The sequence below is a fragment of the Sebastes umbrosus genome, chromosome 7, assembly GCF_015220745.1.
Source record: "Sebastes umbrosus isolate fSebUmb1 chromosome 7, fSebUmb1.pri, whole genome shotgun sequence".
In the NCBI taxonomy this organism is placed as follows: domain Eukaryota; kingdom Metazoa; phylum Chordata; class Actinopteri; order Perciformes; family Sebastidae; genus Sebastes; species Sebastes umbrosus.
In genome coordinates this window covers 27308368-27327802 of record NC_051275.1, presented here as the reverse complement: position 1 = coordinate 27327802, position 19435 = coordinate 27308368, and the positions used below count along the sequence as shown (strand labels likewise).

The 19435-nt window shown below is 42.3% G+C and overlaps 1 protein-coding gene and 1 long non-coding RNA gene across 3 annotated transcripts; one reads left to right on the top strand and one right to left on the bottom strand.

The window, feature by feature from the left end:
- Positions 1–11085: 11085 nt before the first annotated feature.
- LOC119491929 lies at positions 11086–18543 on the bottom strand. 2 transcript variants are annotated; one of them, XR_005207678.1, is made up of 3 exons: positions 18407–18543; positions 15032–15133; positions 11086–11307 (listed from the first exon to the last, which is right to left on the bottom strand). It is a non-coding gene; the product is annotated as an uncharacterized LOC119491929 (long non-coding RNA). The 2 variants fall into 2 exon arrangements; XR_005207677.1 differs by having other exon boundaries at positions 15032–15145; positions 18407–18493.
- On the top strand, positions 12082–18777 carry LOC119491928 (sodium- and chloride-dependent GABA transporter 2-like). The gene is made up of 12 exons (XM_037776197.1): positions 12082–12216; positions 13361–13501; positions 14460–14547; positions 14629–14761; positions 14841–14975; positions 15051–15154; positions 15297–15421; positions 16799–16911; positions 16995–17132; positions 17406–17508; positions 18120–18220; positions 18373–18777. The coding sequence occupies exons 2-12, from the start codon at positions 13402–13404 to the stop codon at positions 18556–18558; spliced, it is 1326 nt and encodes a 441-aa protein (XP_037632125.1). The 5' UTR covers positions 12082–12216; positions 13361–13401; the 3' UTR covers positions 18559–18777.
- The last annotated feature ends 658 nt before the right edge of the window (positions 18778–19435 follow it).

Sequence of the window (19435 nt, the reverse complement as noted above, 5' to 3'; positions counted from 1 at the left end):
TTAATCACAGCCACCTTCTCCGGAAGGTGGACGGCAGCCAATAAATCCCTCATGAGGCCTTCATGAGCCATGGATTTATTCCCACTCGTTTTGAACCCTGCCTGAACCCAGCCAGACATGTCCCTGTGTATAGCATTACAAACATAGGCAGAATCAGTAAAGATATTCACAGTTTTACCCTCGGCAATACGAAGCGCACATACCACAGCAGTTAGCTCAGCCGCCTGTGCAGATTGTTTACCCTCCAATGGGGACGCACATAGAGTAACTGGTTGATTACCGGGATTGACAAGTGAGACAACAGCATATCCTGCTTTTAGTCCCTCAGTAGGATGCCTAAAGCAACAACCGTCTGTGTAAAGATTGAGCTGTGGTTCTGGCAGTGGGAGGGCTTCCAGCCCTGGTCTTAGTTTTACAAATGGTTCTGATTTCTCCATACAGGAATGCTTCTCCGCTATTCCTTCTCCCATACCATCTGCCATATTGCAACCTTCATGTACGAATGACACGTTCGGTTTGGAAAGGATCTGTAAGATCTTGGTTTGTCTTAGTGGTGTGAGAGTAAAACACGAAGAGGTGACGTAAGCCACAGTACTATGTGACGTGAGAATGTGCAATGGATGATGCATGACAATGTGTCCGACTTTCTCTACTATTTTAGCTAGGGCTGCTGCATATCTGACACAGGGACTTACTCTTTGTTCTGGAGTATCCAAAAGGATACTACAATAGTATAGCACCTTTCTTTCTCCTCTTTGTTTCTGATATAGTACACCGTGAGCAGTTGACAGTTGCTCGGATACGTCTAAATGGAAAGGCTGCGTATAATCCGGAAGAGCCAAAGCTGCTGCCGCCGCCATTTCCTGTTTAAGCCGTATGAACCCCTCCTCCCCTTCTTGAGACCATTCTAACTCAGCAGTAAGGTTTCTCATTCCCGCCATAGTGACCATTTGTCGCAACAACTGTGTGTCCCCCGCGTAATTAGGAATATATTGTCTGGAATAGCCAGTTAGTCCTAAAAATGACAACATTTCCTTCACTGTTTGTGGTTTCGGGTGATGCAAAATCGACTCTCTGTGTGCAGGTGACATAGCAGTGCCTTTGGCTGTAATCACTCTTCCCAGGAATGATACCTGCGCTCTGCAACACTGGAGTTTTTCTTTAGAGACCTTATAGCCACAACTATGTAGTCTTAACAATAACGCATGCGTCAAGGACAGACATACCTCGGCCGAGGGTGCTGCCACCAACAAGTCATCAGCATACTGTACAATAAAACATCCTTCCGGGAGTTCCAACCCTTTTAGGTGTTGTCTCAATGTTTCATTAAAAATAGAGGGTGAGAGGATAAAACCTTGTGGTAAGACATTATAGGTCAATCTTTGTCCCTCATAGGTAAAAGAAAAAATATCCTGTAAGTGTTCCGCTAGAGGGAGGCAAAAAAAAGCATTAGCCAAATCTATGCACGTGAAAAAAGTGTGAGCCGGAGTCAACATGGAGAGAGCAGAGTGGGGGTTGGGTACTGGTGTAACTGGTGTGGATACCACTTCATTAATGGCTCTTAGATCATGAGCCATTCGGTAAGAACCACTAGGCTTCTTCACCGGGAGTATGGGTGTGTTCCATTGAGAGTAAGATTTTCTTAACACCCCTGCCTGACACAGTCCCTGTATTGTAGGAGAAATACCTTGGGCAGCTTCTATTTTATGTTTGTACTGTGGACGCCAGATAGGACAGTAGGTATGTAATTCAAAGGTTACTGGTTCCATGGAGCATCTTCCCACATCAAACGGTCCTTTTGACCACAAGGAGGAAGGGAGAGTAGACAACATGGAAGCAGCACCCTCTCCGTCAGTCAATTCACAGCCGTGATGACGCTGCAGGGAGACGTTTTGACATGTGCCCTGTACTGAACTGAAATGTGATATTTTATAGCATTTCCCTTTTTCTGCCACCCAAACCCCTGGTAGTGATGTTTCCACCCATTCAGTGTAGCCCACAGCGTCTTTACACATATTTCCCAAATCCTTAGCCTGATGTTTTGGTGCTAAAGCTAATGAAATATGAGGAACCGCATAAGACGATAGGCGATACCATTCCTGTTGTTCTGGTGTTAACGTGACGACAGCAGCCACCCCCTGAGGACCTATGATAATATCTGTTACCTGTATTTGCCATTGCTTATCTACCAGTTGTTGTTGGAACTCATCTTGGTACTGTAAGTCACTATCCCTGTCATAGTTAAGAGTGCAGTGGGGAGGATCAGGTACTGGGAGGTAAGGGTGTAGTGCTCGAATCCATGGTTGCCACTGTTGATAGAACTGGAGGAGGGGGTTGGGGTCATCCAAAAGAACCCAATATATTTCAGCCATTGGGTCTGTGTGTTGTGGGTCTGATAGTTCTTTTAACATCATTTGATGTGTTTTTCCTGCTGACCCGGAACAATGCACTATCTGTCCATTAGGAAATTCCACTGAAATCCCTTCTTTAGAGCAATGTACAGATGCTCCTAATGCTGTCAACACATCTCTTCCCAGGAGATCTCGGGGGCATTCAGGAGCAAATAGGAAAGAATGGCACAATGTCTGATTCGCATGATTTACAGTAAGTGGTACCGTAAAGGGTAACTGTTGTTCTTGACCGGAAAAACCTAAAACAGATACATATTGTGACGACAGTTGGCATTTTGGTTCTGCCATAGTTGAATACCGTGCCCCAGTATCCACCATGAACCACCTTCGTTTTCCATTCACTGTCAGTTGTAAGCATGGTTCGGCCAAACCCTGCTCTTCTCTGCTTTTTAGGCTTCCCTATAGATTCCATGTGCCGGGTGGGGGTTGTTGCTGATACACAGCTGCTTGTAGTGGAGCATACTGTGGATTGGGAGCTGGGGGTGGTATTGGTGCACCGCCCTGTGGTTGTGTCTGGTTGTGTGGACACTCCCGTACCCAGTGATCCATGCTGCCACAGATGAAACATCCTCTTCCTGGGGGACCTCCTCCTCCTCTTCCCCTCCCTCTTCCTCTCCCTCTGCTCTGTCCCTGCCTGTTCTGATATGGAGTATACTGATAAGGAGCATGCACTGGAGTCGTCGGGGGTGGGGGCATAAACGGTGGGGGTACATGTGGACTATACTGTGGGGGGTAGTAGGGAATAACGGGTGCTGGTAAAGGGGTGGGTGCCGGTGCGTGGGTGGGGGTTTGTACCATCTGTTTTTGTTGTTTTCTATTTCTTTTTTCTTCCGTGGCGCTATCCCTAGCCTGTGCTAACTGTAACTTGGCCAGCTGAGCCACTATTTCTCTCATTTCCTCTGCAGCTGTGTCGGTTTTTTGTTCATGTCTGCTCCAGTGATGCAAGAAATGGGTCTCCCATTTCCCTACGTCAGCACTAGGCATATCGGGATTATTATCCATTGCTTCCTTTACGCCTGGTGGAGCGAACTTTAAGACTGCTGCTCTAAACGGGTGTAAGTGAGTCTGTTTGTCAGGGTTATGTCCGGAAGCATCCGCCCATTCTTTTCTGCATCTATTTAGATACTGTCGTCCTGTTTCGTCTGATTTAGTTTTAAATTCTAAACTCTGAAGTTTACCGGCGGGGATGGGGAACTTCGCTCGAATGGCGTCACCTAGGACGGACGCACACCTCCCCCAGGGTTTTTCATCTGCCACTATGTGTGTGTGTACTCCTTCCTCCAACTCCCGCTGCAGCCACACCGAGACTCCCGCCCCGCCCATTAATGCTCTCACATCCCCCATCGATAACTCCATTCCCCGAGTCTGCTCATCCAGCGCTCTTAACCATGCTCCACCCCCCTCTGTCAATTCGGGCATAAGGGCCAATATAGCACCTTTATCCCCTGCACCAAAAGGCTGATACTTCTTTCCTCCTGCTCCCGCACTGACTAGGGGCATTTGTATTTCTGGTGTTGATTTTACTACTTTCTGATTTACTCTTTGTCTAAGAGTCATGCCATGTCCTTCTTCAGAGACCCCTCCTGCCGCCCCCCCTTCCATCCTGGTGTCAGGGTCAATCCGTGCAGTAAATTCCCCCGTAAAGAATGTTGCAGCCTCTCTTTCTTCTAGCTGACTGTCACTGTCACTGTCTTCCACCTCTCTATCCCAGTGGTGTGGTGTTGTCTTTGTTTTTGTCTTTTCTCCCCCCAATTTACGTGTGCTTCTTTTGTTTGGGCGAAACAGATATTGTGACCCCCCCTCGGTACTGGTAGACCCAGTCGAACGGTTACCTTGCCGGAAGGAAGTTAAAGTTTTATCGAACTCCCCTCGGGTTGCTGCCAACTCTGCCTCTACCCTCTGTATTTGGTGTTCCCACTCTGTTCGTCTGTCTAGTTCATCTAGTAATTCTTTCGATACTGGTCTACCCATAGGGCCAAGACGTAGCCCCCCTGTGGAGGTCGCTTTACTGCTAACCCCCCCAGCCCATTGTGCAACAGCTGCCCTTTTTTGTTTCTCCCCCTCCTCCTCCAATGCCTGTGCTTCCCTTCTCTCCTGTTCCATTTTTTCCCTGTCCTTAGGTGCCCTAGTATTACCAGTCGTTAACTTTCCTAGTTGCTGCTCTAATGCCTGGAGGCGTTGATCATTGGTCTCCCTGTCTCTTTTATCTGCTGGAGATTCTTCATAAAACACTTTCCCCCCCACTAGCGTTACTACAGGCATTTGTATCGGGATAGGTTGTGGAGGGTCGGGTTCATTCGGCGTTCGTGTGGGTTCCTCATATGAAGGAGGGGCTGTAGGTTTTTCTCTTACCACCATCTGGTGTTGAGAAGTGGGGGGAGGATCGGGAAACGGTCCGGGATAACCACCTAAGGAAGGGTAGAGCGGGGCCTCGCTCTTCTCCTTTTTTTTAGTCTGTTGTCCCAATTCAGCTACTGCGGCGAGGTAAACGCAATTGGCCTGAGCCAGTAAACTGGCCTGCTGTTCAACATGTTTTTTTGCTTTTGCTCGTGTAAATATGTTACTATTTTGGACTCTCTTTAGTCCATCAGCCAACTGAGTCTGCTGTTTTAATACGCACTTCTTTATTGCCGGGGTAACAGCTGCGGTGGAATCCTCGGATGGAAACACTTTAGTTTTAACCATTTCATTATACCAGTCATCTAAATCCTTGGCCTTCTCATCTACCTTCCTCGGACTGAAAGTACAGATGACATTTGTCCGCACCTTGGCCCACTGTTGGCCAAAGGTCAGACCTGTTTTATTACAACCACCGAGTTCCTCACATTCTCTATCAAATTCCCCATCCATTTTATCCAGTACTATTTCACACAGGTTTATTCAGTTTATGACAGTAACTAGATTCAGAGTAAATGGGTCGTTATGCCCCCACCACAGATCCCACCAACACAAGCTTCTACTAACGGTCTCCCGTCAGCGGTGCTGGCCCGGTATCTGAGGCAGTTTTAATTTTCCTCTGAATACTAGTTATTAATGTACACTCATACAGGCGCTCCAAGCGCTATTTTTACTAAACTCTAACGTCCCAGACGTTACTAAACTAGCGCTCCAAGCGCACTACTCTAGCGCTCCAAGCGCAGCGTTCCAAACGCTTTTCTAACGTCCCAGACGTTACTAAAAGGGCAACAAACAGTAGTGATATCAGAGTAATTGGGTCGTCATGCCCCCACAACAGATCCCACCTTCACAAGCTTCTACTAACGATTTCTCGTCAGCGGTGTAGGCACGGTATCTGAGGCAGTTTTAAATTTCCTCTGATGACACTATTAATACAAGTTCAGTATATCAGTTAGTACAATTCAGAACATTAATTCATAAGGACTTTAACCTTTTGTGGGCTCCCAGCCCCAGGATCCCAAATCCTCTTACTGTGAATTCATAAGGACTTTAACCTTTTGTGGGCTCCCAGCCCCAGGATACCAAATCCTAATTCATAAGGACTTTAACCTTTTGTGGGCTCCCAGCCCCAGGATCCCAAATCCTCTTATTGTGCGACTAGGATGTAACTAATAAAACATAAGGACTTTAACCTTTTGTGGGCTCCCAGCCCCAGGATCCCAAATCCTCTTACTGTGCGACTATGATGTAACTAATAAAACAGAGAGGAGTACTCCTCAGCAAGAGAGATTAAATTTAGTAATATGCCAATTAGCAGATTTGATTTAACAGGTTCTGCTTACCTTTTGATGTTGTCAGGCCTGTTTTTCTCTCTCACCGAGTCGTCCAGTCTCTGGTCGCTTGCTTCACTCTTTTTGGAAGATCACGTCGGGGTCACCAATTGAAGGGAAATCCCCTCAGGGATGTCTCACCTTCTGCGTGTTGGTTTGTCTTCTAAGCAGCTACAAGCTCAAAGATAAATCATACACAAGATATTATGTTAGTTAAAGTCAAACAATTTATTCCGAAGATATACTCATCAATAGTTGCACAGAGTTATTACAACAGATCTGGATTCATCAATGTGTCTCTGACGTCACGCAGCACGGAGGTCAGTTCGCAGAGAATGAATGAATAGTCGTTCTTTACACTTGATATTTATGCACCTTTAGGGTCTGAAGGAGGGACAGGGCGTTCTTAATGGGCAAGACCCAGTACTTTTCCATAGCTTTGTTATGTTACTTTTCTTGTGACCTAGATGACCTCTCACTTCTGCTACTTCTGACTCCATTCTACGTTATCCATTCTGCAAGAACACCCTGTTCCCTACCCCCTTCCTCCCTCTGTCCCAGGCTCGATAAGATATAAAGATGACACTTGTACACACATACCATACATGCTATTACCCAGTCCTACAATTGAATTACTATTACATATAAAACAGATATTCTACATACATTATCCCTTTATTAGTATGATCAATTATAATTCTATGTTCTTACACCCTTATGTTATTTACCTCTACTTCTACTTGATTGTATTAGTGTATAGACTCAAACAAAGAGAAAGATAGACTATCTTTGTTTCATAAATACATACATTCCTTGCAAGTCATTATCCAATTTCAACCGGTTTTCTGATAGCTAGGCGTCTACCAGTCTGCTAGTGAGATTAGACCCAGTTACTTCATACGTAACACTAGATTTTCTACTTACGGTTGCTAAGGTTGCTGGGACTGAACACATGGCTTTCAACAGCATGCAAATCCCACTCAGTGCATTTTATTGACAATTTTAACTTTTTTTGGGACCGCAGACATCTCTTCAAGGCAGATGGACTCTGCCTAAACAAGTCAGGAGTAAAATTGTTCAACTCCAACCTATTCTACTTACTGCGTCATTCATCTGTTCCCTCTGCCAAGGACGCGAGACAAGAGGAATCACCACTGGAGGAAGACACAACACAATGTGCCAGGGGACCTCAAGGAGAATCATTTCACCCCCCACCACAAGCCAGCCCTGGGATACAGCAGAGACAAGAGGAGGCGTCCTCATCCTCGCTTATCACCCTTTCTCCCTCCTCCCCCCTCTTGGAGTTCACTGACCACATGAAGGAGCTGGTCAATGCTGGAACTAAACTTACTCCCCGCCCTACACCCATTTTCTCTCCCATGATCCCCCCACGAGGTCGACCTCGAACAACTTTGGCACTATCTCCACAAGCACGACACCTACCACCTCCATCCCCTCCACAATGGAATCAGCCTCTGTCTCCGCAGTCTGATAAGGATGTTCCTTTACAAAATGTTGCAAGCACAGATTGATATGTGCTGGGTCCAGGCTTCAAGGCTAATGATACACGTGACTGTTTCCAGGAAAAGCTGGGGCCCTGTGTGATGAGAGCTTCTTCTATCTCAGTTCTAATAAGTAGTAGAAAAAGAATGGTGAATCTGCAAAGAAACAGGAAGATTTTTACTGATTGTGCTAATTTATCAAATTTAGCATTGATTCCTTGCCAGCCAAACCATGTCCCAAAAAATAATAATAATGCTTCTAGCACATTAAAGCTAGCCCTGTTAAACGTCAGGTCTTTGGCAGGAAAAAGTTTTTTAATCAATGATTTTATTATTGAGCACAAGCTTGATTTTATGTTTTTAACTGAAACTTGGTTAGACCAAAATAACAGTGCAGCTGTTCTTATCGAGTCAACTCCTCCCAACTTTAGTTTTATGAGCGAAGCTAGAATGCATAAGAAAGGAGGTGGAGTTGCCATATTGTTTAATGATTCTCTCCAATGCAAACAGATATCTTATGGACATTTTGCTTCTTTTGAATATGTCGCTCTTCAGCTGAACTCCTCTTCTCGAGCTTTGTTTCTCAATATCTACAGGCCACCTAAATACTGTGCAAACTTTTTTGATGATTTTACTGAACTGCTGTCTATAATTTGTGTTGACTTTGACTGTGTAGTCATTGTTGGTGATTTTAACATCCATGTTGACAACCAACAGGACAGAGGGGCCAAAGAACTGTGTCAGGTTCTTGATAACTATGGAATGAGTCAGCATGTGACAGAGCCCACACACAATAGGGGACACACTTTGGACTTAATCATATCAAAGGGCCTGAACATTTCCAAGGTTGTAGTGATGGATGTTGCTCTGTCTGATCATTCCTGTGTATTCTTTGAGAGTACTCTTCCTGTGCACAGGAATGATAAGACAGAGGTAATCACAAAAAGGTATATCACTGAAAATACCAGTGATCAATTTGTTCAGGCTTTCTCTTCCACACCCACCCTCCCCTGGACCTCTGTCAATGAGCTTGTAGATAATTTCAATTCTAAAATGACAAATGTTATTGATACCATTGCACCCACCACGGTGAAGATTGTCTCTGGTAAGAAAAAATCTCCATGGAGAAATACCATGTTGGTAAGAAATGAAAAAAGAGAGTGTCGAAAAGCTGAACGCCAGTGGCGGAAAACAAATCTACAAGTTCATTATGACATCTATAAAGAGAGACTTTGCATTTATAATTCAGAACTGAAAAATGCAAGGCGGTCCTTCTTCTCTGACATCATCACCAAAAACAATAACAATGCACGTGCCCTGTTTGCTACTGTCGACAGGCTAACAAACCCTCCTGTGTCAGTAGCCTCTGAACTTTTATCCTCCAGGGCCTGCAATGAATTTGCTTCCTTTTTTACAGAAAAAATTCACAAAATCAGACAAGCAGTCACTTCCTCCATAGCAGGTACAGGATGTTTGTTTCCCCTGCGTCCACTTAAACCTGGTGCAAATACCATGACACAGTTTTATCCAATAAATCAGACATACCTGGAGGAAATCATACAACATCTAAAATCCTCCTCATGCTGCCTTGACATTCTGCCAACAGGCCTTTTCAAAAAAGTATCAGATTGTATGGTCTCAGAGCTTTTACAGATTGTTAATGCATCTCTTGTTTCAGGAGTGTTCCCACAGGCCCTGAAAACTGCTGTCATCAAACCACTCCTCAAAAAGAACAATCTGGACTCATCAATAGTAAATAATTACAGACCGATATCAAATCTTCCATTCTTGTCTAAAATAATTGAAAAAACAGTTTTTCAAAAATTAAATAGCTTTCTGGCACTAAACAACTCTTTTGATGTCTTCCAGTCAGGTTTTCGACGAAACCACAGCACTGAGACTGCTCTTGTTAAGGTCTTCAATGACATCCGATTGAACACAGACAGTGGTAGAACTACGGTTTTAGTTTTACTGGATCTCAGTGCTGCATTCGACACGGTTGACCATAATATATTACTAGACCGACTGGAAAACTGGGTGGGTATTTCTGGCATAGCACTCAGCTGGTTTAAATCCTACCTAAAAGACAGGGACTTCTTTGTGTCTATAGGTAATTGCAAATCTGAGCTGAACAAAATCACATGCGGAGTTCCCCAAGGCTCCATCTTGGGGCCTCTTTTGTTTAACATCTACATGCTCCCACTGGGTCAGATTTTTGAGAACAACAAAATAAATTACCATAACTATGCAGACGACACACAAATTTACATAACTCTATCACCAGGAGACTACAGTCCAATACAAGCACTGAGTGAGTGCATTGAACAAGTCAATAATTGGATGTGCCAGAATTTTCTTCAGCTGAACAAAGACAAAACTGAGGTTGTAGTTTTTGGAGCCAAAAAAGAAAGATTAAAGGTTAGTGCTCACCTACAATCTGTGATGTTAAAAAGCTCAGACCAAGCCAGAAACCTTGGTGTAGTCATGGACTCAGACCTGAGCTTTAACAGCCATATTAAGACAATTACAAAGACAGCCTTCTATCACCTGAAGAATATAAGAAGAATTAGAGGACTGATGTCTCAGCAGGATTTGGAAAAACTAGTACATGCATTTATCTTCAGCCGACTTGACTACTGTAACGGCGTCTTTACCGGTCTTCCTAAAAAATCGATCAGACAGCTGCAGCTGATTCAGAACGTTGCTGCTAGAGTCCTCACTAAGACCAAGAAAGTGGATCACATCAGTCCAGTTCTGAAGTCTCTACACTGGCTGCCTGTCTCTCAGAGAATTGATTTCAAAATACTGCTGCTGGTTTACAAAGCACTAAATGGTTTAGGGCCAAAATACATTTCTGATCTTCTGCTGTGTTATGAACCATCCAGACCTCTCAGGTCATCTGGATCAGGTCTGCTTAGTGTCCCCAGAGTCAGAACTAAACATGCAGAAGCAGCATTCAGTTTTTATGCACCAAATATCTGGAACAAGCTCCCAGAAACCTGCAGGACCGCTCCAACTCTCACTTCTTTTAAAACAAAGCTTAAAACTTTCCTGTTTGCGGGTGCCTTTCATTCTGACACTGCACTATAACTTTTACTCTTTTGAGTTTTATGCAATTTTAGCTTCTATCCTAGCTTTTATTTTTAGCTTGTTTTTATTTTCTAATCTTTAATGTTTTAATGTTTTTATGTTTTTATAACTGTTTTAATTATTTCTTAATGTTCTTTTGCATTTTGTCGCAATGTTCTTGAATGTTTCTGTAAAGCACTTTGAATTGCCCTGTTGTTGAAATGTGCTATACAAATAAAGCTGCCTTGCCTTGCCTTGCCTTGCCTTACGCAGAGACATATCTTAAAATACATCCTGAGATATTTCCAACACTATCTGGTGCTGGCTGTGACGGGCCTGGCTCCAAATGAGGAGTCGTCTTTCAGTCATGTAACGCTGCTCGGAGCCGACTAGGAGAGCCTCCAGCAGGTGAAGCTGAACTCCTCCTCCTCTTCATCATCATCATCCTACTCTGTGGAGGAGCTGGTGGGGCGGTTGGACTCTGTTCTCAGAGTCCCCTTCTGTGTTCGACTAACAGGCCGAGACAGCAGAGGAAACAAGCTGGAGAGGGTTTCCGCAGAGATGGTTCAGCCAGCTCACGTTCAGATACAGGTAACGCTAGAGAGAGATGAGAGACTTTATTGTCAACCATCTATATGTAATGCAGTGTTTCCCTATACAAAACATGAAAACATATAAATACAAGTAGTGTAAATAAATGTAAAGTAGTGCAATTAACAACTATAACAGCAGTTTTTGGGTCCCTGAGGATATTTAAAGGAACAGTGTGCAGAATTTCAGAGGATCTTTTAGCAGAAATGTAATATCAAATTTATAACTATGTTTTCATTAGTGTATAATCACCTGAAACTAACAATTGTTGTGTTTTCGTTAGCTTAGAATGAGCCCTTCATATCTACATAGGGAGTGGGTCCTCTTCAGGGAGTCTGCCATGTTTCTACAGTAGCCCAGAACAGACAAACCAAACACTTTCGCATTTTTACGTTACCTGAAGGCCACCGTAGTTCAGCCGTGACAAAGCCTCGGTATTTGACGCACTGGGAACGAGAACGGGCTGAACATGGCCTACTGCAATTTTCAAATCGCAGGAGCTGCAAAATGTGTGTCAAAAAAATGTTTAATTTTAAATTAAATATTGTGCTGCAAACATGTCCAACAAAACACAAGCCAGCGGAGGTGGAGGAGAGAGGACACTGGGGCAGTAAGGTGGAGTTTCTCCTGGCTGTGGCGGGAAATATTGTCGGCCTGGGCAACGTGTGGAGGTTTCCTTACCTGTGCTACAAAAATGGAGGGGGTAAGCAAATATGCTCACTACTTGTTACCTCAAATCTGTAGCACAGATGTGCATTGTTGTATACTTTGTAAATTCAGGTGCATTCCTGGTGCCATATCTGGTATTTGTGGTGACCTGTGGCGTACCCCTGTTCCTGCTGGAGACGACTGTAGGCCAGTACACCCAGGAGGGCGGCATCACCTGCTGGAGGACGCTATGCCCACTGGCCGAAGGTATGCTCCATCTCTAAATGACTGATTAACTCCAGGAGTAGCTGGTATCTTCATTATTGGCTCCTTTACCGTTGTGGAAAAGTTTCTTTCTCAAGTTAAGGTAGTTTAATGTTCATTGTGGTAGTCACACAAAGGGTGAATGTGTGAGGCAGTAACACATTACCCACTCAGAAACTGAATGGAGCAAACGGCAACTTAAACACAACGCATTAAAGACACATTCTCACCACAGGGCAAACATTGACAAACTAACAACTGCATGGCCTCAGTGACCCTTATTCCAAGGTATTTTTTATATTTAAACAAGGGCAGTAGGCATATTTTTCAGTTTCAGTTCTGATTGCAACTTCTAAACCACAATATATAGTTTTTGAAGATTAAATTTATAAAAAAAATGATTGTTGATGTTTATGAAAATATTAGCTACCAACTTCTCCTCCACTTTGTTTTTCAGATATAATTTTTAAATGTCTTTTTTTCTATTCATCTTTACCGAAAATTTGTCTCTCAGAGTGAGTAATCAGTTTTAGTAGTAGGCTACATTTGGTCAGTCAGGTCCCCATACCCCTGACCGTTTGGGTAATGGATAATTGCCTATAATTGATCATTACCGCAGAGACGCACAACCTGGTGAGATGCAGGAGAACGCTAGACGGGAAACACACCACAGTTCTAGAGATCTCCCAGTGCCAGCATTCTCCCAAGAACACACAGGGGAAACCACCAGTGCCACCCCAGAAAGCCCACCCCAGGAGGGGGCGAAGGAAAGAATCAAGTGGTCCAAGATGAGTGATGCTAAGGAGTGGGTCAGGCTTGATGAAGACCTAAACAAAGTGTTCAAAGCGGTTCAAGCAGGAGCAATAGAAGTAAAGGTGGATTCATTGACAACCATCGCCTACAACATGGCAAAAGAAAGAGAAAAAAGCAATCTTGGCAACATTGAACCACCAACAACATCCCTCAGACATGAGGGTTGAAACCCTCTGAGATGGTTGGGCACCACTTGACGACCTCGCCTCCTGGCCAAGGCTACACCCATTAGAAATGGGTGCATAAAGGCTTCTCCGATGTAAAACAAACTTGGAGGAGGTCAGGTTTTCATTATGTTTGTCTATAACAGAAAGTACCAAATGTTGCCCTGCAGGTATTGGCTATGGTGGGCAGCTGATCCTCCTCTACTCCTGTATGACCTACATCATTATTCTGTCCTGGGCTCTGTTCTACCTGGTGTTCTCCTTCAGCTCACAGCTCCCCTGGGCCAGCTGCAACAACTACTGGAACACAGGTAACACTGATAATCTCACATGCATTAAGGTTGACTTGTATAACAGAGGTCCAACATTTACATGATGTAGGCCTACTGATGATATCATAGTAGATATCAACACTTTACATGATGTCTCACCCGCTTTTTATAGCATCAAATAACTAATTAAAATCAAGCTTATCTGAACAATGAACACTTGAAAATACACCAGCGTGATAGGAACTACCTAAGAGGACTGAAACCATCTTTGGGGAAAATGTATGTGACGTGTACTTTGACATTTTAGTTTGTCCCATGTCCCATCAGCTAACATGGAGGGGGCGAGCTTTATGACCTATACCCTAGCCAGCCACCAGGGGCAATCAAGATGTTTTGGCTTCACTTTTGGGGAGCTTTCTACTGTATGACATAGAGCGGTGCAGAGATGACATATTTTTTTAGGCCATCCCGGAAGTTAGAATCACACTGGTTCCCTCGACATATAGGATTTTTCCCATTGGGTTTTGGATTATTGCAGAAAATAAGCTCTGTGGCAAACACACGTTTATGATAACATCCTCTGCACTGCACTGGGATGCCATTTTCGCTGTTGGAAATGTAACATTAGCGAAGAGAGCAGGGACATTTTTGAGTGGCATTGCGCCCCACAGCTATCAAAGCTGAAGTAGCAGCCTGTGTCACTGTCACTTCACTGGTATACGGAAGAACAACAGATTTTGCAGCTGAAGAACTCAGTTTTCTCTGTCAATATAGCACGCACTAAGGAATTTATTGCTTCAATCAACTACATTTACCATCAACACTGATTGGACATCCACATAAAAAGCGGCAAATTTTTCTTTCAAGCCCAAAAAGCGAGATAACATCATCAGGGTTATTTTCTCAGATTTGGAAACCTCTCCTTAAAGCCACAGAAGACATTATACATCTGCTTTGTGATTTATAGTATGATTTTATTTTCTCACTATCGTTTCAGATGACTGCGTAGACTTTTCAACACGAAATAAAACTTCTGAATGGACCAACCAGACGAACACAACCTCTGCTGCCACAGAGTTCTGGGAGTAAGTCTGCATATAGATGAACAAACTAAGCCTCTATGGGTCTTTTAAATGCGCCAAAATGAGTCCTATTATTCCTTCTAGACGACGAGTGCTGGCTATCTCAGGGGGGATTGAGGAGATAGGCAGCATCAGGTGGGAGTTGCTGTTGTGCCTAATTACAATGTGGATCATCTGCTACTTTTGCATCTGGAAAGGGGTCAGGTCTACAGGAAAGGTATTAAGCCCTAAAACGGTGGTAAAAAAGTGTATACAGTGTATTTCTAAATGCCTTAAATTGATGTCTTTTTTTCCAGGTGGTGTATTTCACTGCTACCTTTCCCTATGCAATGTTGGTAATTCTTTTGATCCGTGGACTCTCACTTCCTGGTGCTCTACAAGGAATACAGTTTTATCTTCTGCCTGAACCCTCACGACTCAAAGACCCCCAGGTAGGAGCTTGATGATATACTGTAACAGTGTTGAGTTCATGGACAAATTTACTCACCTTTGCTTTGTTGGAGCAGGTTTGGTTGGAGGCTGGGGCTCAGATCTTCTTCTCATTCAGTGTGGGTGTGGGCTCTTTAACTGTGCTCGGCAGCTACAACACCTACAACAATAACTGCTATAAGTAAGTATTAAATCAATGTGTGACTGAGATTGATGCTCTGACATCAACGTTTCTGACAGATGCACCAGAGGACAAGAGCTACACAATAACATGTTTAAAAAATACTACTATGAATTCATAGACATGTTTTTGTGTTTTTCAGGGACTGTCTGTGGCTGTGTTTGCTAAACAGTGGTACCAGTGTGGTAGCTGGCTTTGCAGTCTTCTCTGTGCTGGGATTCATGTCTCATGAGCAGGGCGTTCCTATTGCAGAAGTGGCCGAGTCAGGTAATTCAAGCCACCAGAGATATTCAGAAATTCATCCTGCAGCCATATGTTACAGAGCATCACACCCTTCTGGCTCCTTGTTACAGCCAAAGATTTTATTATGTTAAACTACAAATGATGATATTTTACATTTTGTGACCACATGACCGTCATTATACAGTAGTATGAGATGCGTACCTCCTTCACTCCCAAGCAAAGCTGGCTAATCCACGACCCTGGTGGAAAATAACTGAGTAGATATACTGAAAACTTACTTAAGTAAAATTTTGAGGTACTTGTAGGCTACTTTACTTGAGTATATCCATTTTATTTTACGTTATAATTCATTTCAGAGGGACATGTACTTTTTACTCCACTACATTTATTTGACAGGTATAGTTACCACACTTTACTGATAAAAAATGTACATAACAAACATATGAGGCTTATACAATACAACATATTGTTGAGATTAAACCTGTGGACCTCAACCATTTATATCACTATTAAGAATCTAAGAATGTCAAATATAATATATCAGGACTTTTACTTGTAATTGAATACTTTTACATTACTGTATTGGTACTTTTACTTGAAGTAAAGATCCTGAGTAATTCTTCCACCACTAGTCCACAAAGGGTAAATATTTGCTGCCATCTTTAGGACAACCATAGACATGACAAGCACATTAACAGTTACTCAGCCTCAAGCCTGTGGAGGATGTAACCTGCCAAAATAAAAATAAATAAATAAATAAATGACTCAATAAATAAATAAACATGCCATTAATGAGTAGAAAAATAATATTAAAAATAAATGTAATCATTAATAAAATTGATAAAACATAATATAAATTGATATTTCTGTATTAATTAGCTTTTTCTTATTTATTTATCTTTGCATTTATGTTATATTTATTTTCCCAATAAACAGGTGGTGAAATACTAAGAGAAAAATCATGCATAAATAAATAAATAAATGCTTAAAAGCATAAATAAATACATACATTTAAAAATAAATGTAAAATAAATGCAAAAATAAATAAATACAAAAAATACAAAAATAATTACATGAATACAAATAAATGCGAAAATAAATACATTTAAAAATTCATAAAATAAATACATAATAAATAAAAGTGCACAATCTGAATCCAGTTTTCTGTCATTTTCTTGAGACATAAGTTAAGAGATTTTCAGTTCTGTGTTGTACTTCAGTGTTTCTCCTCTTCCTGATGGATCGTTAACGCCTTTGTTTATGTGTTACTTGATTGATGAGATTTCCACTGCATTGTGATCTGGATGCATACTTCTTTTACTTAATGAAGTCATTGATGCTAAATTGGTTAAACAAAGGCAGATAGTAGACGGTGATGAGTCAAGCATTGTTGTGTTCCAGGTCCAGGTTTGGCGTTCATTGCGTACCCTCAGGCTGTAGCCATGATGCCTCTTCCCCAACTGTGGTCCATCTGTTTCTTTGTCATGCTCATTCTCTTGGGTCTGGACACACAAGTAAGACGAACTCTTGATGAACCCTTTGCGGAAGAACATATTCACATTTGGGAATGTGCTTATTCTGTCTTTTCTCTGTACAGTTTGTTTGCATGGAGGTTGTGATGACATCCATCATAGATATGTTCCCCAAAGTAATGCACAGGGCAGGCCGGCGGGAACGTTTCCTCCTCCTCTTCTGCCTCACATGCTTCTTCGCTCAGCTCGTCATGATCACTGAGGTCAGTATTTAGTGTTATATGTACATTCTTTAGTGATTAATCCATTATGGCAGCGTATTGCTGCCAAAATATAATATTTTTTATAACATGATGTTTGTTTTATCCTTACGCTATAACAAGATGCTTTCAGCTTAAGCATTTTAATTATTACAACATATAGTAAGTTTATATACAGTATTATGTGACAAAAGCAGCAGGAATAGGCTTCCATGCATCTGAGGTTGATGTATAAAGTAAAATGAATCAAATAAATGTCTTTGCTGTTGCCTCCAGGGAGGAATGTATGTGTTCCAGATGTTTGACTACTACGCTTGTAACGGAGGCTGCATCCTCTTCCTCTGTGTGTTTGAAACTCTGGCACTGGGATGGATATTTGGTAGGTATGCTGTTTTTAAAAGGGGCACTGTCTTCAGCAATTTCATATTAGACCTAAATAAAGGACCGATTTAAAAAGAAAGATCAAAATCAAAGCAGCAGAGGCTGAGATATCTTGACTTTTAGTCCCTTGAGTTCTACAAAGGCTGGATGGTACATTTCCCATAATGCATCAAAACCCTGATGACATCATTAGGGTTATATTCTCAGACTTGACAAAGCTCCTCGGGACTGAGTAGTATCCCAACTCATCACATACGGCCGCTTTGTCACGTCCCATGACGTCACTTTATTTTTGGCATCAAAACCACTATAGTTACCCTTGGCGTCCCTTTAGGATTAGGCAACAAAACCTATATAGTTAGGTTTAGGAGAGAACTATGTGGTTGGGCTTAAAACTACTAAGTTTGTGCAGTGAAAATGAAACTGAATGTTGTGAACTCGGGCCATGTGTTTGTTGAACCCATCCACCACCCTGTGGGTGTCTTTTTGCTCTTAAAACTACGACACAAAGGGGTCTGTACAAGCGTCGGTATGTGATGAGCTGGGATGAGAATGTGTTGTTTGACCTGTTCGTTTTATACTGATCATCCAACCTCATCTCCTATGAAGGGGCAGATCGGTTGTATGGCATCATTAAGGACATGACAGGTGTGCACGCCAACCCGTTCTTTAAAATCTGCTGGCTCTACCTCACACCGGCGGTCTCAATGGTGAGTCACTTTCAATGTTGCATATATGCATAATGAATAACCCCACAGCTTTGGTCCTCATGTACACCTGAATACGTCTTATTGTATCCTTTGGGTTTTTATACTGAAATGTCCAGACAACTACTGAATCTCTCTCTCTATTGTTTTCTCAGGGCTCTTTTATATGTTCTTTAGTTAAGTACCAACCTTTGACCTTTAATCGCTGGTATGTATACCCAGCCTGGGCGTACGTGTTGGGCTGGGTACTGGCCCTTTCCTCCATCCTACTTGTACCGGGATGGGCGCTGTATAAACTGGGAACTGGGACTGGGGACCTCAGTCAGGTGGGACAACTGTGAAATTAATTGTGATAATTAATTCAAGAATGACATGGTGTTGAATAATGAATACATTGAGTATGTGCCAATAACAAGCAAAAGAGCAATGTATGTCTGTAGTTAAACAGATTTTATCACCACACCCACTCTAAAACGCTTCAAGAAGCTCAAGCTTCCTATAAAATGTCCGAAAAGATTCTACAGATAAATTACGTTTGACATCTACGAGTTGTAGTTTTTAGGATTATTATTATTATTATTATTATGAGGATGTTGTAGTGAGGATCTTTAAAAGTGTGAAATGTTTAGGTTTATTAATCAATATATACAGTACATAATGTTGATTTCCAGAGTACAAACTATATTCTGAAGGATCTAACAGCCAGCAGCCAACACATACTATGCAACCACCTCAAAACAACGTGATAGAGTTCTTGTTTTACATATTTGCTTCAAGTTATTGGTGATTATTTCTCTCAATTTCTTAGCGTTTTCATCATCTGTGCCGACCCGACCCTGACTGCTCACTGACCCAAAAGAGAGAAGCTGAGCTGCAGCACATCGGAGGGGAAGATCTGCAACGGCTCACCACCAGCTGATATGAAATGTCAAATGATCCTGAACTCTTTGTCAACTGCAATATGTGTATAACAACTAAGATTGGGTACTAAGCGGGCGGGTTACTGATTGTGATATTACTTTCTCTGCTTCTCTTAAGTCTACCATCCAAAGGTCAAAGACAAGCAAGACATGTCTTATTTATTTTAGCTTTATCATGCTGGTTTATCAGATTCCTATTTGAATCCAAATGTAAACTTAAAACATGTATAATTTAGGGCTGCACGATTATGGCCAAAATGATAATCACCATTATTTTTTATCAATATTGAGATCACGA

Excerpts from the sequence above, each read along its gene's own strand:
- LOC119491928 (XM_037776197.1), top strand. The coding sequence starts at position 13,402 with ATGACCTACATCATTATTCTGTCCTGGGCTCTGTTCTACCTGGTGTTC. Across the intron at positions 15,155-15,296 it reads TACAACAATAACTGCTATAA|GGACTGTCTGTGGCTGTGTT; the intron begins GTAAGTATTAAA and ends TGTGTTTTTCAG. Across the intron at positions 18,221-18,372 it reads TCACACCGGCGGTCTCAATG|GGCTCTTTTATATGTTCTTT; the intron begins GTGAGTCACTTT and ends TTGTTTTCTCAG.